The sequence below is a fragment of the Monodelphis domestica genome, chromosome 2, assembly GCF_027887165.1.
Source record: "Monodelphis domestica isolate mMonDom1 chromosome 2, mMonDom1.pri, whole genome shotgun sequence".
NCBI lineage: Eukaryota > Metazoa > Chordata > Mammalia > Didelphimorphia > Didelphidae > Monodelphis > Monodelphis domestica.
Genome location: NC_077228.1, coordinates 105,171,679 through 105,195,861, shown reverse-complemented (window position 1 = coordinate 105,195,861; position 24,183 = coordinate 105,171,679). Strand labels below are relative to the sequence as shown.

General features: G+C 37.1%; 1 protein-coding gene across 6 annotated transcripts in view; it reads right to left on the bottom strand.

The window, feature by feature from the left end:
- Window positions 1-24,183, bottom strand: part of PPP1R12B (protein phosphatase 1 regulatory subunit 12B) — a 316,463-nt gene that overhangs the window by 32,394 nt on the left and 259,886 nt on the right. Inside the window, exon 1 of one of the 6 annotated variants that reach the window (XM_007481156.3) lies at window positions 18,232-18,933. The exons of the other annotated variants lie outside the window; for them this stretch is intronic. Coding sequence (XP_007481218.1) covers window positions 18,232-18,333 — 102 coding nt within the window. The 5' untranslated portion in view covers window positions 18,334-18,933. Of the gene's footprint in view, window positions 1-18,231; window positions 18,934-24,183 lie in introns of those variants that run through there. 6 annotated transcript variants of the gene reach the window in all.

The window sequence follows — 24,183 nt, the reverse complement described above, 5'->3', positions numbered from 1 at the left end:
CTAATTTTTACTTGCTTTGAGTCATTATGGACAATTAATACTCCTGAAGAAGTGAAATGGCAAGTGTGATAATATCCTTTGACATCAGCTGGTTTTCGAGAAACATAAGTTTTCAGAAAAATATTTATGTATGGAGTGATACAGAAAATAAGAGAAATCAGAGAAACAGTTCTAGATACAGAAACAAGATTAAGATTGAGCATTCAAAGCTGTGCCAAGAATTCATACTCTCTCCTATCTAGCTCTTGCCCCAAATTTTTACCCAGGCCCTTCTTCACTTCCTTCAACTCCCCAAGAATGTGGACTTGCTTCCTTTCAGCCTTTCTTTGTTATTTGTGGTGGGCTCTTGAAGTTCAACTCAATTCACCAGAGAGTTTCACTATATAAAAAGTTGGGGGTCAACCAGGGGAGAAGATTAATGATTTATCACAGTGTAAATATCTACTTTTCAAGAAAGGCAGAAATTTCATGTTTCTAAAGGGAGGAAAAATGTCTTCCCATGCTATGAATGTTTCTCTTAACCCTTGGCATGGCCTAAGGAAAATTTACTGTCAGTGTGGGAAGCAAGAGAGCCTGACACTGAGCAGGGATTTGGGTTCAATTCCCTAGTTTTTAGCAAAACAGGCTCAAGTTTATAATACATCAAATGCATCTTCTGAGCTGCTTCTTTCCTTGGTGCAATGTCTCTGAAAATTCCTCTTTTTTCTGGATTTCCTGATATACTAGATAAGCTGGGGGGTTGATGACAGAGTGCTAATTCATTTTATTGATCCATCCTTCTATCTCTTAGTCAATACCATATTGTTTTAATGATCACCACTTTAGAGTACAATTTGAGATCTGGTACTGCTAGGCTTCCATCCTTCACATTTTTTTTTGCAATAGTTCCCTTAATATTCTTGATCGTTTGTTAATTCAATTTAGACAGAAAAGTTAAGGAGAACAGATGAATTGTCACAAGAGATTTACTTTAAAATTTTCCTTTCTATCCTTTGGTGACTGAGAACATGTTCTAGTTCTGCTGGAGGCCATCATACCCTCACTGGCTGACAAGGTCACAGTCTGGGGAAATGGGGTCTGCAAGGCAGCCCTCAGAGAATGAGGTCCCCACTGTCACTCTGTGACTTCTCTCTCTCCAACTTTCCTAACTAATGGAATTGTTATAATTATTATTCTCTCCCCAATACAGGAGAAATATGAGAGCAAATACTTATAGGATGAATACATATATATCCCACTTTAATCCCCCTAGGTTATTACCCCAAAAGATTGCATTTACAGAATTAAAGTCCAAAGATTATTGCCCATTACCCCTCCTTTCTCTCACTCAAGCACAGATTCACTTCAAGGCCCCACAATAAACACTGGCCAATACTTGAACACTATAATAAATCCCTTACAGTTATCACACTCCAATGAATTTGTTTGGACAGAAAACAGGACAGAAAACAACATTGCCAGATGCTTTAAAGTAACACAAGAAAAACAGAACTTGTAAATTGAGGAAAACTACAAATTTGGTCTGTCATTAAACTGCCCTCTAACCTTGTACCTAGCTATGAAATGTTTTGTTGCCCATCTCCTAAGTTATTGTGATTGTGAAAGCTGATCAAAAGTAACAATGATTCTCCTTAAGTCAGGGAGAACTAACCTCTAGATCACCCTGTTTATGTCATTCATCTATAGCAACAATGTTTCATTGACTATCTCCTTAGGCTATGTGTCTTGTTGTTAAGTTCCATGGAAACATATATGTAGAAAATTGATTGTGTGCCAAAGAAGTATGTAATCACCAGCCTATATAATAAACGAACCTCCATGCTATGGCAGAACACTGTGTGACACCTAAGCACGTGGGCCTGAGCACACAGTGTCTCTCATCTCCATTACTCGACCAGATCGTCACATTTAGATGGAGCAAGCCCTCACCCTCAGGGAGACCTCTGGATGGCTCCCAAAGAAGTTCATGGCATATGTAGACAGTGTCATTCTTTAAATGCCCTGGCAATGGGACTACTGAGAGAAGCCCATGGAGCGATATAAAGCAGAGCATGAGAAAAAGCATTCCTAAGTAGCTCTACGGGGGGCAATGGCAATTGAAAATGGTGAGTTAGAAAGCAAAATAATAAAGAGGAGACCTCGGGATGGTGAATTTATTTATACCAGTAACTGAAACTCACATAACTAAAGCTAATCTCTTTCTCTTTCCTTCCTTCTGAATTTTTCTGGCAGCCTACTCCTCATGCTCAAAACCACCTTTTGATTAATTACCACTGCCTGTTAATTTTCCCTCCAAATCCCTTCTATTTTTACCCTCGTTCAGAATCTCATCACTTTTCACTTGGACAAGAGCTTCCAAACTGATATTTTCTACTCATATCTTCTTCCCCTTCAATTCATCCTACACACTATTAATATATTAATCTGAAAGTCATGGGCCTTAGAACTGGAAACCTCAGGGATCACTTTAATCTAAGCAAGGTCATGAAGCAATAGAATCTTGACACCCAATGCAGAACTCTCCATTGTACCACATTGCTCAAAAACAAACTGCTTTTCTATTAACCTGCCCAAGTCAGCCTGCCATTAAACACCTTTTACAATAGACTTCCCATCTTTATTCTTTCCAAGCTTATCTTATACTAAATTATATATAAACTTAAGAGTATCACATTTTAGCACAACTGGCATATTTACCCTTTTCTGAACACATTCTGTTTTCCTTCCTTAGTGCCTTTGCTTATGGCCCTTTTTTGCCTAGAGTGCTTTGTTCCATGATTGTCACTTGCAGAAACTTACTTTAAAGATCCACCTCAGATGGTATCTTTACCATGAAATTACTCAGATCCTTAGCTACAAATGATTCTTTCCTTCTATGAACTCAGAGTATTTTGTACCTGTCGCCCTCTCTTTTGTAATGGAGTTATTTTTCTACCTTGCTAAATTTCTATTATGTGACCCAGGGTCAGTCCTATTTAACCTCTCAATGCTCTGGGAAATTGTAAGATGATCAGTTATAGGAGGTGCTGCCCTATGGAGGCAAAGGAGTTTTCTTTTCCTGAGAGTTCCATATATGAACGAAATCACAGGTTCAGTCCTTCTCCCTAAATTTCCACATTATATTTACATAAATTCCTTCAGGTCAGGGACTCTGTTGTTTAAATAGTTATCTTTGTGTTCCTTTTAGCACTTCAATTATAGTAGGTACCGGATGTTTACTGAATTCTTCAGGAAAACTGATTCCACATAATCCAGAAAGAGGATAGATTATCCAAGGGTGATATCCTAGAAAATAAACCCAGGCTCTCCTAATACTTTTAGGAGATTTTGGTGATGCTGAGGAGTCAATCCCAACAATGATCAGTCTAAAACTACTCCCCCAGTGGGTCCCATTTTAAATCAGACCTGGTATATCAGTCACACCAGTGCTGTCATGCAAAACATACATATTTATTTTCACTAACCTCTAACTGAAATTTAATTTTGCCTTCAATTATGAAATAATATTTTTCTGAGAAGGCGTCCATGGACTATCACTTGATTGCCAGGTAAAAAAGATTAAGAACTCATAGTTATTGAGCATCTTCTCAACTATGAAATTCTATGATTCTGACATCTCTTTAAAGAAGATATTTGATCAAATATGACAGACTGCTACTAACAACAATACAATGATCCAGGACAATTCTGAGGACTTATGAAAAAGAAAGCTATCCACATCCAGAGAAAGAACTGTGGGAGTAGAAATGCAGATGAAAGCATATGATTGATCACTTATTTATTTGGGTATATGTTTGGGAGATTTTGGTTCTATAAGATTATTCACTTACAAAATTGAATAATATGGAAATATGTTTTGTATTATTAAAGAGATTTTCTTAATCTCTCCCACTGGTGAAGTAGTTGGAAAGCATGTCATCTCTGAGAAGAGGTAGTAATATTCCTCTGCAAAATACTGGAATGCTAAGTAGTGATTGATCACAACCAACAGCATGATAATACATGTATAATCCAGATTGAATTGCTTGTTAACTCTGGGAGGGGAGAAGGAAAAAGGGAGGGAGACAATATGGATCATAGGACTTTGGAAAACTTATGTGGAAATTTATTATTAAAATAAAAAAAATTTAAAAAGAAGGCATTTGAGCTTCTAGCCAATATATGTACTTATACAGATGCCTCCAATATTTGCTGCAAAAAGAAATACAGTTGCTGAAGGGACTTTCTCGAGTGTATAATCTAGAGGTCATCATTAAGATTCCAATAGAAAACAATACATTATCACCTTAAAAACTAGGTTCTCTAATTGTGTGACCCTGGGCAAGTCATTTAACTCCCACTGCCTAGTCCTTACTGCTTTTCTGCTTTGGAACCAATATATCCTGGAAAGTAAGAGTTTAATAAAAAAAACCCAACAACCCCAAACTAGGTTCTATTATTTCTCTGATGGGATTAAAGGAAGTTTAGAGAAAGAATCATTCTCTCTGTTCTTAACAGTTCAAATAGGGACAATGTATATATGTATTGAGTATAGCAGAACAAGATCTCACCATTAGTTCCAATGGCAAAACTGAAAAAAGGTAGGAACTATGGCTGGTTTTGATTTGTAAAATGTGTAGAGCTTACAAAACAGTATAGACAGACTTAGGAGAGAAACCCATAAAAGCTTTTAACTTGAAAGTTATCAGAAGTTCAGGAAAGCACATAATTAAAACCAAACTCTTTCAATAAAGTTTAAAATAAAATTGTGACTCTGGAAGGTTGGGGAGGAGGGAACTGCTGAAATTGGTTTAACTTGTGTTCTTCTGGAGCCAAAGCTTGGCCCCACAAGGATGGGGAGGGAAAAAAAAAACCCAAACAACTCATATTTACATTTCCCCTGAAGAGAAACTAAGCAGCAGGAACATTTTATATCATGTTCTGGTGCATTAGCTAAGCCTGGGGAAATAATCTGAACTATTCTGGGATGAGTTAAGGAGAACTATTTTTTTTTCAGATTATTTATTCATTCACTAATGACTGATGATGACCAAGTAAATGATCTGAGCATGGCTGCTGCCAAAATTTTGCTAAGGTCAAGTGTAAACAATATAAACCTGAGTTAATCACCTGCCTTTTGGAGGCTTAACAGTATTTCTTCTACTAAGTATCAGCCTGCTGCCTCTAGAGCAGGGGTCCCCAAACTGTGGCCCCTTGAGGCCATGTATCCAGCCCCCACTGCACTTCTGGAAGGAGCACCTCTTTCGTTGGTGGTCAGTGAGAGAAGCACTATATATGACAGCGCCACAAAGTGCAGCATCGCTCACGTATAGTACTACTTCTAGTGATATAATCCTTTGTGTGGCACCTTGGAACAAGGCACTGCTCAAAGGATTATGTGGCTACACAATGGAAGATGTCAGCACGGTGAGCCGCGATCTGGGGGAGAGGATTTTGCACTGTGTATACTGCTGCCTGGTAAGGGTTAGGGTTAGATTTTTATAGTCCGGCCTTCCAATGGTCTGAGGGACAGTGAACTGGCCCCCCTGTACAAAAAGTTTGGGGACCCCTGCTCTAGAGTCTTCCTCTAATCTAATCAAACAAACAGAATCTTTCCTTTAACTGAAAAACTTCAGGGAAGGCTATTCTACCAATTCCCTCAACTCCCTAATTCAGAGTTTCTTATTTTGTTCTGAACTGCTCTTTCTGGGCTCTGGATGTTTTCTAATGAATATAAATGGTAATGGTAAAAAATTATAATGATAAGTTATTTTTTAAAACTTCATATTTTGAAAATGCTTTGAGGCTTATCAAGCACTTTTTTCACAATCCTGTGAGGATAGTACAATGTAATTATTCCTCTTTTACAAAAAATCCTGTATCTCAAAGAAGTACCATGATGAAAAATAGGAAATGCAGGGTTGAGAATAAGCTTTTTGTTAGCTATGAAGTCATGTAAAGGTAAGGCCACTGAAGGACGCTACAAGAACACCTAAATTAGCCACAGGATCTTGGGAGTAAACAACACATGCTCTGTATTCCTCTTATGATGCACAGGGGTTGGTCTCAGTTACTCATAACTCAAAGGGATGGGATGGCGGATGGAAATTGTACCTTTCAAGCCGGTTCAACCTTAAAGGAAACCTAAGTAGAATAAACATCCAGGAACAAATGACTTTTCAGTTTCATTTTCTCGTTTTGGTCATTATTATTATTTAGTCTACACAGAATTTCATTAGCTGATCAGGAGGCACAGGAAGTCCAAAACTTGAGAGGTTAATAACATAAATATTTGTGAAGCTTCTCATCTGTTAAGGCTAGGCCATTTGTGCCAACTAAGTGAAGCCCATAAGATCTAAGGGCAGAAAATCCTTTAAAGATCATCTTGTCTAAAGTTCTCATTTCACAGATGAGTACACTGAAAGGTAGGGAGGCAAATTAATTTGCTCCAGATTATACAAGTGATCAAGCAGATTTAAGATTTGCCACTAAGTCTTCTGATCTCAAATCTAGTATTTCTACCACCACACTATTTTGTTTCCTCTTAACATTTTATGTAAAAAGAAGTTATTTTTACTGCATGTCATAAATTCTGGTACATCTTCCTCTCACCATTATTAGGGCAGGCCAAATGGAAGCTAAGATTGTTTCCTTTCTTCCTCTTTACAAATGAGGAAACTGAGATACAAAAGTATCTTTAAAGTTTGTTCATACGGAGGTGGGGCCACAACTACGATCCAGTCTCCAGACATGTACCATTTACTGTATTCCTTATATCTTGTTGCTCTCCAGCGTTTATTTTCAATCCAGAAATTGCTTTGAGAAATCTCACAGGCCCCAAGAGAATTTCAAGCTCTCTTGAAGACTCAGAAACTCTGTGTGTGACAGTGGTAAATCTGAGAAGAGGTTAAGAGTCTCTCAAAGCATCTGAAGCAAAGGCCATATTACACTGATAGTTCAGAAGCTCTGCTTTTGGGTCCAACCTAAACATCTGCCTTCAGACCCTCTTTAGGCTATACTGCTGTTGTCCCCACAAGAAGTTCCTGTACTATGCCCCATAGCCAGGTGCTTTCTTTTGGTGGGCTCTTCCCCTATTAGAATGTTGGCCATCTGCTCATATTTGTATTTTTGGTGCTCAATAAATGCTTGTTGACTCAACTGGTTAGTCTGACAGACTCTAGTCACTAACCTTTCCTATAATTGACCTAGATAAGATTAAAGCAGTAGCTTAAAAATTCAGTACATTTCTGAAGTCACATCTCTAATGTTCATGCTCTTTTCCCTTTTTCTTCCCTGTTCTGCCTCCAGTCTGATTTATTTGGAGACACAGCCATATTTTGGGCAAATATTGATTTGCATGGTTTTTGTTTTTAACTTTACAACAGCCAATGAAATTTGCTCTCAGGAACATAAAAACAAAAACAAAAAATCTAGTTGCCATATCTCTCAAGAGATCATTGCCTCCAAAAAGGTTGACAGATAGATGCACAAACTGCTAGCAAAGGTTTCAATTCCACTGCCTGAATGAATTTACAATTTTCATTCCTACCTTGATTTTATAGTCTTTTGCCTCTCCTCCTGGACATGACTCTTGGACTCTGCAACAGCTGCTGTTGGTTACTACCACCACCACAGCCTTAGGCATTAAACTTTCCATGTCCACAGTGGTGGTGGTGGTATAGTTTTAATATCATAAAGGCCAAAATCCAGAAACCTGCTTGGGTCATAGTTATTTTAATTTTCTTTGGATTAGCTTGTGAATCAAAACCCTTGCAAAGAGGTTAAAGAGTCTCTGCTGAAGTCCTGACAGATTTCAAATGGAAGTAAATGGCAGGTACTTCAATAAAATAAGGGAATCTTTTCATTTATAAGGCACTACAGGAGATCAGGCTCCCTCCTTCTCCCCTCCCCCCCTCACTTCTTTCCTCTCCTACAGAAACTTAAACAAAACACTACTCTTAGGGCTCTATTAGTGACAGGTAGAAAACTGGACTAAGCTAGTCTTCTTTTAGAGGTAGCAAAAACTCTTTGGCCCTAAACCAAGGGGTTTTAGACCAAAGGATATCATGTCTTGGTCAGATAATAGTGTTAACTCTGGTTGGGTATATTCCAAAAGATGTTAGTGAAAGGAGCACTGGCAAATTATGACACATGATAATTTGTCATTTGATAAAATATTTTCCTAATCTATAAAATGGGTATGACAACAGTACCTCCCTTCCAGGGTTGTTGTTAGGATCAAATGAGATAATAATTGTAAAAGTGCTTAGCAGTGCCTGGCACATAGTAGGGATTATATAAATGTTAGCTTATATGTAATCATAATTATTACTATTGTTGTTATAAGGAAAAGACTAGTCATAAAGAAGCAAAACAATGTAACCATTTAAACAAAACTGGGTTCAGAGAAACAGATTTTTATGCTTTTTGTGTTGCATTTTAAAAGGACAATGGTGAGCATTTGAAGCTTAAAGCCAGTAAAACCACATGGTTTTTCAGCATTAATCAGGTGGGTAATCAGTAGGAAGCCAGGGCTTAAAGAAACAGGATTCTTGGCTCTCAGTTCTTTCAAATGCTATGAGAGCTCAAGACTAATACATGATTTTTTTAGGAAGTCTGTTTTTGCCTCTTTCATTCTCATCTTTTTTTTTTTTTGGTCACAGGCCCCTTTTTGGTAGTCTGGTGAAGCTTATGGAACCCTTCTCACAATTATGTTTTTAAATATATAAAATAAAATGCATAGGATTACAAAAAAAATCAATTACAATTAAAATGTAATATTCTCCCCACCCAAGTTCATGAACTTCCTGAAATCTATTGATCCATGAACCCCAGGCTAAATACCTCTGCCTTAAATATTTGTGTAATTTAATACTAGAGTCATCTCAAGCTGTTAGGAAGAGATCAGAAACAGAACCTTTAACAATTTTCCAGACTAGTTTCCTTGTTCAACATATGGCATAATATGCAGTCCAAGAAGAATTTGTAATTTGCATGATGCTTTTTTTGTAAATAGAGAATTTATAACATCTCCCTTTAAATCTTAATAACAGTTCTCATCTTTGACATGGAATATTTGTGTCTTTCATATCAGTCAAAATTCAGAAAATAATATACATATATATAGTATAAAATAATCCTAGTGACTGAGAATGTCACATATGACTTGTGCATATTATGTGATGCTCACTACTTCAAAATGATCTCATTTGTTAATAATAGTTCTACTTTGTTTGGAAGTTTGATATTTTTTCTGGTGAATAAATAATTGACCACTTGTTTGAATTTAAATATGTAGAATGAGACTAAATAAAATTTGCCCATATTAGATTTTTAAAAATTCTCCCTATAATTCCCCATCCACAGTATATTCCTTTCCAATGTGAACAGAAGAAACTCTCCAAATAGGTTTAAAAGAGAGACAAATACATTGTAGAGTCTGAAAATGACAGTGGAAAAGTCTAAACTGTCTCTGCAGGTCAGGCCCTGTGATGAAAAGTTGTAGATGTGAGACAATTATCAATTCCTCCCAACATATATTTATTCTGTGTCTATAATGTTCAACGTTCTGTCCTAGGGACCATGGAAAATATAGCAGAAACAGGAGACAAATCCTATGCTCATGAGCTTATATTTGAAGAGAAGACAAATGGATAAAGCAATCAGTCTAATTCAGGTCCTCATACGGGACAAACAAAAAGAATACAGTAAAGCAACAATAAGAATAGAATCTAAAATGTGTGGTATAAACAACAGATACTTCTTATGGGCTATTAGGAAAGGGAAAATAATTGCCGGAGTTATTAGAAGGACTTCATGGAAGAAACTGGATAATTTCTATGTGATGTATAAAAGACCCAAATAGGCCTCATCAAGAGTGAGCAAAGTCAGGCTGTATGGCTTGGTTTTGATTTACATTATGAAAAGCATGGGAAGAACTTGGAAGGAATGAATGCAAGATACCTTCTTCAGGACTTTACTAACTATAAAGTATTATGAGCTCTAAGCAGACCTGGGAATATTCAAAGCTGAGGTTCTGTGTGTTTTAGTTTCTCATTAAACCCTCAGCCCTTTTCGTCTCCATATATGCGAATCTTGTACTTTCAGATCCTGGAAGGAATAATTTGGATTTAGGAATTTCCTTTCAGTTCAACAGTAAGACAGTGTAAAAATGTTGATAAGGCATCCAACCTGGAGTCAGGTTCAAATCCTTCCTGAGACATGAACTCCCTTCATGATCTGGCAGTCACTAACCCCTCTGGATCTGTTTCTGTTTTCTCATCTGTAACATAAGGGCACTGGGACCTGATGGTCTCTGTGATCCCTTTCAGATCTAACTCCGATCCTATAATGCTGTGGATGGTTTAAGAATCACAGGAAAACACCTGGGAGATCATCATTATCCAAACTTATTTTATCGATGAGGAAACTGAAATGCTAAGTTTGTAATATATAGGTTTTCTGACTCCACATTTAATACTTTCTACTATAGCACGGGCCATTAAATAAGTATTAATTCAAAATTCCCTAATTTAGAATTCATAATAAAACGGAATAGGTATCGGTTTGAAATATGCAGTTCTGTGAGAATAAGGTCTGACAAGTAAACTAGTAGGGTAAACAAAATGATTTCCTTAAAAAAAAAAAACTGCTTCAAGGTCTTAAAAATCAGGAGCAACACCATTTACATATACAACTCCTACACTAATTTCAAATGGTACATATGTACTTACTAATTAATAAGCATGGACAAAGAAGGCCCTCAACTTGGAAAGACCCTGTTAGTTATTATTTCTATAACTATACATTTATTTTAAAAATAATACAACTAATAAAAACTAAATTTGCCTTTTCAACTACCTTTTGGCCAGATAAAAATTTTAAACAGGTTTGCTTTACTAGATTTTCCCAAGATATCACAACATACACATGGACATATATACATTCTGCTCCTAGTTAGATTTAATACTCAAAATAATACATTATAGCCCACAATTCAGTTAATTCTAAAATTATCAAGATAAGGGTTTTTGCAAGGCTATCAAGAGATTCTTCCTTTTTATTTACTTATTTTATTTTGTGCTTATAGTCTTTGTACTGAGCACAGTGCCCTAAAAAGCACTTAATAAATGCTTGTTAGAAATTCTAGAAGCAGAGGCCCAAATCAATTTGTTAGCATTTTGAGAAAAAGATTTGGTCAAGGGCTAAATGGCCAGAATGAGATGTTAGGATCACTTTCAGATTTTGTTTAGTTAATTCTTTCTCCCTATTTCCTTGGATAAATATTCAAGAGCTCTACTGTCTCATTTGGCCAGAGAATGAGAATTTGTTTTCCTACCACATAAGCCTTTCAAACAAGTTTATATTCACATATATATAAAAAAGCAAACCATTAGAGTGAGGGAGATTGCAGATATGAGATTTTGTACAATAGTTTTAGTTCAAATATGGCAATGGTATACATTTTTATAATCCTATATAATGGGTAAAGTTCATCATAAGAAGAGCCATCAGTCACTAGGTGCATGACTACAGCCACCAGACTTCAACTGCATTGTTTCCCTTAACTATTGCTGTTCAGTCATTTCAATCATATCCCACTCTTGTGACCCCATTTGGGGTTTTCTTGGCAAAGGTCATATGGTTTGTCATTTACTTCTGCAGCTCATTTTACAGATGAAGAAACTGAGACAAAGAGGTTAAGTGACGTGTCCAGGATTACACTGTTAATATCTGAGATCAGATTTGAACTTAGATTTTCCTTACCCCACCCAGTCCTATTATTCTACATTATACTGCATTGCCTAACTGGCCATCCCTGGCTATGACTATGCTAATTAAAAATTAGAAGATTCTTTGGTAAAACTTGTAAAATGAAAGATATGATAGCTTTTACATCAAAAAAGGTATTTCCTAGAACAATGGCAATGCTAGAAAGCTCCCTGACACAGTAATCAATCTGATATATCTAGTATCTACTTTTTGGCTGTTTTACTGGTACCTGAGTGTTGTAACTTTTAAAGAACACTGCTGGGTTTCCTGGCTGAGCTATGGAGCCAACACTAGGCAATGAACAGGTCAAATTCACAGCCAAAGAGCAGGGGTTGAGTCCTTCTGTAGAGGCCATCTCTGATCATTAAACCTTTTGTCTTAAAGCTATTCTGCAGATCTGTTTTTAATTGTGTTAATCCAATGAAAGATACTGGCATTTAGAATAGATAAGAAATAGGATTTTTAAAAAATTTTTGATGAGTTTTCATTTTTTGTTACTTTTTTCAATTATCAAGCATTTATTTTTCTCCCTCTCAGCCTCACCCAGGGGTGTGCTGTAGCCAGCTAGATAAAAACTAGCTCTTGGAAGAACATCATTAAGTTTTCAGTGTGAACATTTATACTTCATAAATAGGAAAACACTAGAAATTTGAGCTTTTTTTTGTTGTTGATTGTCTCGGTTTAATAAAGTGATAGAGAAAATGTTACAGTGCAGATTAAACTTAAAACTGTGTCAAACACATATCCCTGCTCCTTCCAGTTTGATTGCTAAACATTTTACAGCATATCCTTGCTCCTAGTCCACTGAGGAAAAAAAAACCCTTTTCTAACAAATATATACACTCACATACACACAGACACACACATGCAGTCAAGCAAAATAAATTCTCATATTGACTGTGTCCAAAAGTGTGTGTCTCACTCTACATACTTGGCCTGTATATTTTTTTTGTTGTAATTGTAATCTTTTACAATTCTTTTCTAGCATGTTTACTTCTTTCGAAATATTTCCATATCATGTTCACATTTTATTTTCTTAATAGCTCTCCAAGTTGTACATAAGCAAAAAGATCATATAGTGCCTAAGTAAAAAGCAGGACTCAAGATTTTGAGCCTGAAGTTTCTTCTAATAAGCTATACACATGCACATGAATAGATACAATTAATAACTTGTTTATACTTTGAAAACTAGAGCTAAAGAAATGACTACATTCTATAACATATAACTAAAGCAATATGTGACATATATGTTATACTTAACATAACTAAAGAAACAAGGAAACAAAAAGGCATAGGATTTCCTGATCATCCCATCTCACCTGATTTTAAGAGGGAAGATTTTTCTTGATGATAACTGGAGGAAAGAGGAAAGCTCCATCTACCTCACTTTTTACACAGTTCTGTTTTTCCCCAGACTGGGAAATCACTCTAAATTTGATAGAGAGGATCAAAGAAAGGAAGTGTCTGCAGGATTTTCTTTCCCTTAAAGAGTGCAGCTCATACAAGGTCCAAGCTTTTTTAATTATAGGAGATCTCCCATTTAAAGGGAATAAGGACAGGGTCTCTTAAACCTGTCATGAAAGAAAAAAAAACCCAACCCAAACTCTGGGGAAGTAGCTGCTGTCTTCATAAACTTTTCCTGTGTCTCAATGGAACATAAGTTTGGCTTCTACCTAGTCCAGCTCTATATGGAACTATGTGTTTTTTGTCCCTCTTTCCTGGAATGTTTTCTTCCTCATTTTCACATAGAATCCCTAGCTTTCTTCAAAGCTCAGCTCAAAGGCCACTTTCTACATAAGGTCTTCCCTGAATCTTACCATATATTAGTGCCTCCTCCCCACTCTAAAGTACTGAGTACTTACTTGGTATATGTTCTGTATTTACTCATATATATTAATACATACTCTTTCTGCAATAGAATATAATCTCCTTAAAGGCAGAGACTATTTTGTCTTTGTACCCCTGGTGAATAGAATAATGCTCAGAACATAGTAGATACTTAAATAAATGCTTGTTATTTGATGGACAGATGTTAATGCTAGCAGTTACAAAATCATTCTTGCCTATGAAACTGTCCTTGGTTTAAAGAGTTATTGCATGTTTAATTTTCTTGACTGGAGTTAAAAATGAGGTCCACAGTGGTTTAATTAGAGAGAAAACGGTTAACAGATTGCATCCCTCATTAGCATTTATTCAACCAGACAAATGTTTCTCCACATATGACAATAGATTATAAAGCGGGGGGGGGGGGAATGAATTCCAGATTAGTGTTGCCCCAGATATAATGTTCAGAGGTTCAAAGGATAAGATAATAAGTTGTGAAATGCTTTATGTTTTCCAGAGGGGAGATATATTGCATGCTCAAAGAATGATCATCAACACTGAACATCTGAAAAGATGATAGCTAGGATCTAGTGACACTGAAGTCCCTCAGTATGGATGAGTTCTCATGGAATTATCACCCAAATGTTTATCAAATATATTTTTGTTGACTTTAGGGTTACAAAAATAACACAAAATGATTCATGGTTCCTCATTTTAGAAATTTTATGGTTTTTATGAAAAGAAGGGGGACAGCTAGATGGCACAGTGAATAGCACTCGGGGCCAAGAGAGTCAAGGAGATTTCTCTTCATGAGTTCAAACCTGGCCGTGGGCACTCTTGAACGTGTGGCCCTGGGCAAATCACTTCATCCTATTTACCTCAGTTTCCTTATACATAAAATACACTGGAGAAGGAAATGGCAAATGACTCTACCATTTTTGCCAAGGAAAACCCAAATGGAATCATGAAGAGTTGGACACAATTAAAACATCTGAATGACAACAGGAAAAGACACTCACTGATACCTACATCTTGGCATTTTTTGTTAAGAATATTGGCCATGAATGGTAGCAATTTTAATTGAAAGGAAAAAATGTCATTCCTCTTGGCTTTAAGATACAGGTCAAATCCTATTGCTACAAATAAGTTTACAATGAAAACTCAGAACTTATGCAAAGCTTTTAAATGCCCATTTTTTCCCACAATTTTCGAGAACGATATTGATATTTGTGAATTTCATGTTAGTGAACTTAGAATATAAGGCTACCCCTTCAAATTCTCATTAGCAACTATCTTGTATGTTTTTGCACAGAAATTTGCAAAGAATCTTAAATCCATTCTGATTTTCTGGGCTACTCTTTGCAACAGCTCTAAGATAAAATCAAACTTTATCCTTCCCCCATCCTTATCTCTGCCCCATCCCCATCTCCTCCCCCACCCCCCCAAATAGAAACCTAAGAAACTGCCATCCCTAGATTGAGGGCCACCTGGACACAGTTTAAAAGAATTGGTAGAAAACTATGATTACTGGAGACCAACACTAGAATATCAATCAAAAACACAAAGTACCCAGCATTTCTATATCTTTGTATAAAATGTTAGATACTTCAAGGGATTTTACAAAGAAAGAAAAGGCAGCCTCTGTTTCTAAGGTACTGACCTAATGCTAGTTTTAATGTCACCCACATTGTTTCTGCCCTTGGTTTGTTTATGATTTTATTATTTAAAGTTCAAAATAAAATCTTTTGTAGTTTAAGTTACAGTTATTCTGAAAAATGTATTAAAATATTGGCTATGTGAATGTACATTGTTTTCTAATTCTCTTTCAAAATATTTTCCTTATAAGGAAAGAAGCTTTTCCTTTGAGTATAAGGGACTTTGAAAAACAACTTAAGAAAGTTTAACTAATATTAACCGGAAAACACAGTCAGGAATGTCAATATCATAAGTTCTTTATTTCTCTCATATTCGAATATGCAGGGGGTATACTCATTTACCTCTTTCTATACAATGACTAAGCTGGAATAGAATATTTACTACAGGCTTTGGATGACACTAATGAGGGACTCTGTCTATGTTTTGATCCTAAAAACTGATGAATTCACCTTCAGAATAATACACCTCTACTATGAACTCTCTAAAATTCAGTCTTTGGAATTTGTAGACTGAGGAATACAGGTGGGAATCTCATGTGAATCTTATAAAGTTCAACCTGGATGTGTTAGTCCCCTTGACCCATTTGGTGACAAACAGAGGGTCCAAACACTGCCCTTGGGCTGTAAATCCAGGCCTTCCCTGAAACCCTCAGCTCTAGCTTCCAGAGCTTCTCACATTGTCTGGGCTTTGAACTCCCATGGCCAACTCTGAAGCTTTTACTTTCCACCTTCACCCTTAAAATGAATTTAACCTTGACCTACATATGATGTAAATGTTTTACTGCCCATTTGTGACTGATTTTATAGCTTTACTTTGTTGCCTCTGATAAATTCACCGTTTATATCAGTGTGCTAAGTTTGTTTAGTCCCTGCGGTGGTGCTTGTACAATATTGCTAATGTACTAACTTCTGTAACTCTATGCTAGGCTACTCATGGCACCTCTATGGTAGCAGCAGGCAACATAAGCACAGGAATAACCAAAAAAAGTGCTTGCATTTGTAGAATATCTTTGTTCTTACAAGCTGAAAGTCCTAGACGTGGGGTGGGATGATCCAAGCCTACTAAGGAACCTAAATAGTGAAATCCTGATCTTCTAACTAGTCTTTGATAAACATTTATTTTCAATAGCCCTAATCTTGCAAACCTTTCACTTAATCAGACAAAAATAAACAATGAACACAGAAGATAAGGGGTAGGAAAAAAAAATTCTTACCTAGTCTAAAGCAACATTGGCCATAAAAAACTTATTATAGTACATTGCTATTTCTGTGGTTCGCCATAGCCGCTATTAACTATCAGAAGTGGGGATCAGGAGTAATAATACATTTTTAGCAAACCTATCAATTGTTATGGTTTTTATAATGCACTACTTTTAATTTTTTCTACCACTATTCACGCCACCTAAAAAGATGTCCGAAAAAGATAATGGTGGCAGTAGGTAAAAGGAAGGTTTGCATCTAATGGAGAATCAATATGTGCTAATAACCTTTAGAATTGTAAAGGGGATAAAAGTGATCATTATTTTTCTTTAAAAAGGGTATTAGATGTTTTGTGATTAGCAAGCAGTAGCTATACCAAATATGCCCAAGTATTCTTTGTCTCCTTCAGAAAGTAGAGAATAAACTAATACTATCGAGAAATATCTCGGATTCAATCAAAGCAATTTTCTACACTGGAACTTCATTATAATATTTCCAAGTACAAGGTATCCCAAAAGTCTTAGTAGAGTTTTATGCCATTAAAGCTTAGAGGGCTAGTCCACAGCTAGGCAGAGCCTGGAAGCTTCATTCCATCAATGCTTCCAAATCAGCCCACGGGTGCCCAGGACTGGCAAGCACTTTAAGCTTTTAAAGTTTACAACTGCATCAAAACTATTGGGGCTCCCTGTATATACTACAGTTCAGCAATATGGGTGAGACTGACTTATACAAATGGGTTCTTTTGCTATTTTAGTAACTAAGCATCAAGATGGGATCAAAGACCAATGTCCCTTATATAAAATTCTACTGTACACGCAATACTGTATTATAGGAAATGAAACAGAAAATAAATGATGCTTGGTAAACATTTCAAAAGTAATAGGCCATGGTGAATTCTTCTTGCTACTCACAGATCAATCAATTTCCCTAGAGATTCCAAAAGAAAGAAACAATGACCTTTCCCTTTCTTCTTCTGATGTAAGTCAAGTTAGTTCTTTAAAGAAAGGATTACTACTGCCTCTAAAGTTCACCACAGTTTTATATCTCTTAGGATAATTAGTAGTTTTTTAATTTGTTGGAATTGGAAACTCCTAAATTAGCTACAAATCCTAAAGTATGATTTATTTTAATAGTAACATCCAGAAGAAAATGTAAAGTCATATTAATGTGCATTTCTTTGGGATGTCAGTCACTACTAAACTTTAGATAGACTACTTTTCCAAGCTGCCTTGCCTCTGCCTAAGGGTCTATTTTAGTATAAAAACCTTCTAGAGACTGATTCTTGGTAGGTTGAGGATCAAAGTTAGAGTCCCATAGCTCACTTCTCTTCTCTGTCTCTCTCTCTCACACACTCTTAATTATTAATTTCATAATCAGAAAAGGTTCAGCTTCCTTTCCATTTGGAGACCTCTCCTGGAACATGTTCTCTTCCACATAATATTCAGAAAAGACAAAACTAAGGAAAATGTAAATGTCTCACAAAATACAGTGACAAGTGATTAACAATCCTGCTGCTAAACAAATCATGAAAAGGTACAAGATAGTACTTGAATTCTGATGTAGCTAAAACCTGCTTTTACTTAGGACTTTATTAAATATTTTGAACTATAACTTCTTGAAGAGAAGCTAATAGGGACTTTATTTACAAAGTCAACCAGTTGTTTTTTTCCTTCCCTATTGACTTCATGTGCCCTGGAAATTCTAATTTCTGGAGAGAAAACAAGCACAAACAAGCACACACATACATATACTCCACTTCTGATACAACTATGAACATACAGTAAATAAAAATGCTGCTTACTCGGAGTGTCTTGGCAATTGGGGAGGGAGATGCCGGAGGAGAATCAGACTGAGACTTCCTATTTCTGGTGAACTCTTTGCTTCGAGTATATAAGGAAGACATAGTTCCTCAGGATTTGGAGAGACACCCAACCTTTTCAATCTTCACTCAAGGCTGGGAAATCAGCCCTGGGAGCTGCCCTTCCAAAACCCCTCCTTCTGATACAACTAAATAAAGGATGCAAACTGCCTGGTAATTATAGTCTTGAGCTCTGAACCAGTCGACAGCTAGGCAGAGTCTGTAAACTGTGCTCCATCAATGCTTCCAATTTAGCTTTGACCACGGGTGTCCAGGACCGGCAGGTACCTTTATGGTGTAGGATACTGTGCTGAGACACCTCCCTGTGCCCAGGGGTGGTTCCTTGATCTTCCACAAAAGGATAGTTCTTAATGAGGCTTTAAGATGCTCGCCCTTTAATAAAGCCTGACCTAGGCTCCCAAAGAGCCTAGATGAAAGCACAGCAGAACAGCCTCTGTCCTTGCCGAAGAGAAATCTGGGGAACAACTATTGTCGCTTTTTCCAGAGGGAAGAGAAACTCCCTTGGACTCCAAAAGTACATGGAGCTGCTGTGACAAGCTCAGGCTGGGCAACGTGAAGAAACCCAAAAAAGTACAAATAAGGAACCAAGATTTTACCAAAAAAAAAGAGGCCGCCCCAAGGAAGTTAAGTTTCTCTTAGTCCTTCCAGCCGGAGCTGCTTTCACATATAAACACACACACACACACACACACACACACACACACACACACACACACACACACACACACACACACACACACACACATCTTTTCCCCTCCCTTTTGCTATTTTCTGACATTCCAAATCCCTATTCGCTTAGAGAGAGGAATGCTGGAGTGGGGCCAAGGGCAAAGATTCACTTTCAACTTGGGATTCGGGTTGCCACTTGTAGGAGGAAAAGAAAAACCCTCTAGCTCTCAGGATCTAAGGGGGTTATGGGGGAGATTTTAGGGGAAAAACTATAGCCAAACTCCACCTCACTGGCGTACTGGCTGGCTTGGTCAGGGATTAAATGGCAGACTTGTGTCTCAAGACATTTCTCTTAAGACATCAACAAAGGGATTTTAAACTAATGGAACATTTTCCTAATAATAAAACACTACACAGAAAGGCATCAGCCAAAGCACCTTTGAGTTCATGATGTTCATTTTTTAATGGCATGGTTGCTGCTTTACTAATGCCCAACTAGAAAAGAAGCCAGTCTGCCTGTCAGGGGTTTTCTTGGCTGTGTCGTCAAGTGAGGAGTTTGCTAGGCTCTGTAGTCCAGGAGGCTGTGACCAGGAAGGAACAGGATAGGGGAGAGGAGATAGGAAAAAGAGAAGCAGAGAAAGGACGAGGATCACAACCATTGGGCTCAGAGAACCAAAGGGAAGTCAGATGATTAAAATGAAATACATTTCTTTCCTTGGTGTGGAAGGATTCTGGATATGACTTTAATGACACATTGCACTGTGCTGATCTTTTGAACTCTGTTGTCAACACTACATCACTTAAGAGTTCCTGTGTCGGAATTTTTCCAAGGAAGGGGGTTTGTACTCAAACTGACAGTTCACTTTTTTTAAAAAAACCCATACCTTCTGTCTTAGTATCAATTCTAAGACAGATGAGTGGTAAGGGTTAGGCAAACATGTTTAAATGACTTGCCCAGAGTCACAAAACTGAGGAATGTCTGAGGCCATATTTGAACCCAGGACCTACTAGTCCTGGTGACCTATCCTCTATACTAGTTATCTGCCCCCAGTTAGTTCACTTTTGACTGGATTCTTGGTACCTTTGTATTGTCTTCTATTTTTTCCACATAATTAAAAATATTTTTCCATTCAAAATCTCGAACCACTAGGTCCTCCCCACCCCCCACTAAAATAGATCCATTATTTCCTTCTTTCTTATGACCTTCTTGGTAAAATCAGATTGAAGGAGGTGACCAGATGCATCTTTAGTTCCCTACCTCCTCAAACCAAAATTTCTAGAATGATTTGGGAGATTGGTGGTTTCAAAAGAAATTAGGCATCCTAATCTGGCAATAGATTATCCCTAGTCTGAAATTTTCTAGGGAGATTCAGTCTGATCTGGGTCAATTTCTAAATGAGAAGACATGTTGGAGCTGTGAGAAAGACCACAACATTAAAGCAAAAAATTCAAATTAAGCCTGGAATGAAACTGGCAAGTTCTGGCTACCCATGTGATTCTAGTTAATGGGTGATACTACTAAGTTACTATGTCTAACTATATAGTTATCATCATTTGATCTAAACCAAATCACTGTTAATTGCTTATTTTCATTAAAAATTATATATTTATGAGTTCAGAGAATAAATACTATCTCTAGAGGGGACAATAATAGCATAGGTGGTTCATACAAAGACCAAAGTCAGTATGTCTGACTGATGCAGAATTAGGGATACATTTTCAAAATGATCAATCCAGATGGAAAACAGGTTACTAAATTCCTAAAAGAGAAGGCAAGAGTAATCTTGATAAGCAACAGACTTCCTGTCAAGGTTTTTATATCCAATTCACATCGATAATTTAGATGAAAATGTGAGTCTTTGTTTCCCTTGATTTGTCTTTTAGTCTCTCCCCCCTCCTCTCACACTCCAGTCTCTGCATGAATGCTGCCTGAGAAAAGAAACTTTGGCACTAAAGATCTGAATTCATCTGCTGTCCCAAGGTCTCTAAGAAGATTCTTGGAAATGAAGTAGTTAATAGAAACATGACAGAGGTGTGGGAACATAGACAAGCTCTCTGAATATGTGGTTTTAATTATTTTTTTCATTTGATCTTTTAAAACATATTAGGGACTTAGTACATATCTACCACTCCCTTGGTGGTTTTGTTATAACTACTTCTTTTATTCCATTTGTTCAGGGAGACAATATAAAATTATTACTCAGTAATGAAAAGGAAAGAATTGAATAAACCTTAAAATACTGTTTGCAAACATTTGGCATAGATAGAAAGTTTTATTAAATAATAATCAATGGGACTCTGGGCATGAGTTTTCCAGGTAGCATACCATATTTAATAATTCACCTTTCAGAGTAAAATAAATTACCTTCATGCATCTACCTTCATGGCATCACTGGCCAAGAACAAATGATTATGTACTTGACAAATGGGCAGGTAAACACTTAGAATTCAATTCAGTAAATATTTATTAAAAGTATACTATTTATAAGACTAATCAGCTATAGGCTAGGTTTGTACCAAAAATTCAGGAGAAAAATGTCTACATGTAGGACTCCTTAGAAACAGACACTTCTGCCTCTTCAGAGGCATCTTCTTGCTCCTTGATAACAGGAGTTTCTTAAATCAACACTCAGCAACAAAGGGGCTTTGGTAGAGCAACAGACCTTAGTGAGATGACTTTGAAATCTGCAGACCTGAAGCAATTAGCCTTACAAACTGCCAGTTGTTGGGGAAAGGATTTATTCTAGATAAGCAGCATAGAAGGCTGGTTCCATATGTTTTATTCCTCTTGGGGGAGGCAGATTGGGGAAAAATATTTGTAAACTTTTGGGGTTCATTTGTGAGCAATGAATTAAAGTACTAGGCTGATCCTCTAATTCTAGGATACAAAGTAAATATGAAAGTCAAATGAATGGGCCACAAATGTTTATTTGGCTCTTAAATTTCATACACAAAATGTGCAAGCATGCCAATAAAATGCATCATGAATCGAATAATGTGCCCAGACCACTGAATCTCACTGGAATGTCTCAATGTTATATCAGGGGAAACAATGCCAAACAAGAATGGGGAAATTCTTTTAACATTCTTGAATAATCATTATGCCACCAAATTGTATATATTCAGACAGTTCTTACTTTAAGTAAGTAGGCCATTCCTCAGATTTCTATATAATGTGTTTTTTATGAAATGAGAATTTGCCCAGTAACTGAAGAGAGATGGTACATGGTTCAAGGATATGTGGAACTGGTGACAGAGGAGGATGAACATATGAGGAGGAAGCCAAGGGGGTTTGGGGAATGGACATGTGACACACAATAAGAGAGGACAGGCTACAGAAGTGGGGCCAGACAGATGTGCAATGCTCCAGCACAGAGGGATTGAAGACAGACACAGCAGGAGTGAAGGGAGAGAAAGATCTCCTTTCTGGTCTTCGAGGTCTCAGGCCAAGCCCAAACACCAGGCAGCAATATCCATTCTTCTGTATTTTACTTGAAGGTTTTTTGGTTTTGGGTTTTTTTTTTTTTTTTTGTTTGCTGGGGGACGGAGGGTTGTGGAAGGGTCTGGAACAGAGAGAGTCCAGTACTGTACAGTAAAGTTAACATAGGTGTTTTTTGCAATATGGATTTCTTTTGCAATTCTTTTCTAAAGTTAAATATGCATTATGTGAATTTTATGTAAAGTGAGAACTGTCTGCAATTTGGTTTCTTGTTCATCATATAAAGTACAAAATACACACAAAGGGCCAACAAAATGGAAACAAAATAATGCACCTAAGACTAGATTTAACATTCTTAACTACAAAGGGAATGAGAAAATAGAAGGCATGAAGAAAGAGGTTCTGGTCTCTTTTAATTAAGAGAACGTTAAACAAAAAAGACTAGTATCTAGGTGTTTAAGGGACAGTGCAGAATGGGAATGAATAAGGTTTTCTTGCTTCATGTATAATAATGATAACTTACTGATACTCCATAAAAGCCTAGCTTTAACCTCATGAGAGCTAGAGTTTTCAAAGGCTATACCAATGGAATCCAAGCTCTAACAGATTTTGGCATGCTGGAATTATTCTGAATACAGTTCTAGTGACAGACTACATGTGTTTTTGAGGAACACCCCAGCTGAATGCAAAAAATCTCATTACCACTATCACCATGCTGGCCACAAGGTGATGAATTCTTTGATCTTAACCCATATACAATTTGTTCTTAGTCTTATGTTTCTCAGCTTCTACAGCAGGGGTCCCCAAACTTTTTACAGAAGGGGCCAGTTCACTGTCCCTCAGACAGTTGGAGGGCTGGACTATACAAAAAACTATGAACAAATACATTGGGATTCTGTCAAATCTTACATAGGCCCATCACCACCACCACTATACTGGGCAGCAGTATACACAGTGTGGAATCCCCTCCCCCAGATTGCCACTTACCATGCTGACATCTTCCATTGTGCAGCCACATAATCCTTTGCGTGGTGCCTCATTCTCATTCAGAACAAGGTGCCACGCAAAGGATTATGTCACCAGAAGTAGCAATGTCGCCACATACAGTACTCCAGGAGCACAGGATGCAACCTGTGCTCCTCTCACTGACCACCAATGAAAGAGGTGCCCCTTCTGGAAGTGTGGTGGGGCTGGATAAATGGCCTCAGGGGGCCACATGTGGCCTGTGGGCTATAGTTTGGGGACCCCTGTTCTACAAAGTAGAAGAGGAAAAGAGGGTGGAGTGTAGAAATATTCAAACAGTTTTTACACTAAGAACATTAACTCAACTGTTATGAGATTGCTTGTCCAGTGACCAGTGAGTGGACTTACTACTGGAGGAATCAAACCATATAAATATAGATATTTTTACTAAAACTTAAATGAAGAACCAAAGGTTGTAGCTAAAAAGAAGGATGCTCATATGTTTTCCTCAGAGACAAGAAAAGAAATTGGCTTTGTTGGGCATTTAAACGAAATAAAAAAAGACTTCATTTAGTATTCATCTTTTATCAATGTTCAAGATCATAGTTTTCAAAAAAAAGTACAGGGGGCAGCTGGGTGGCTCAGTAGATTGAGATTCAGGCCTAGAAATGGGAAGTCCTAGATTCAAATCTGGTCTAAGATATTTCCTAGCTAGGTGACCCTGAGAAGGTCACTTAACTCCCATTGCCTAGCCTTTACTGCTCTTCTGCCTTGTAACCAATATATAATATTGATTCTAAGAC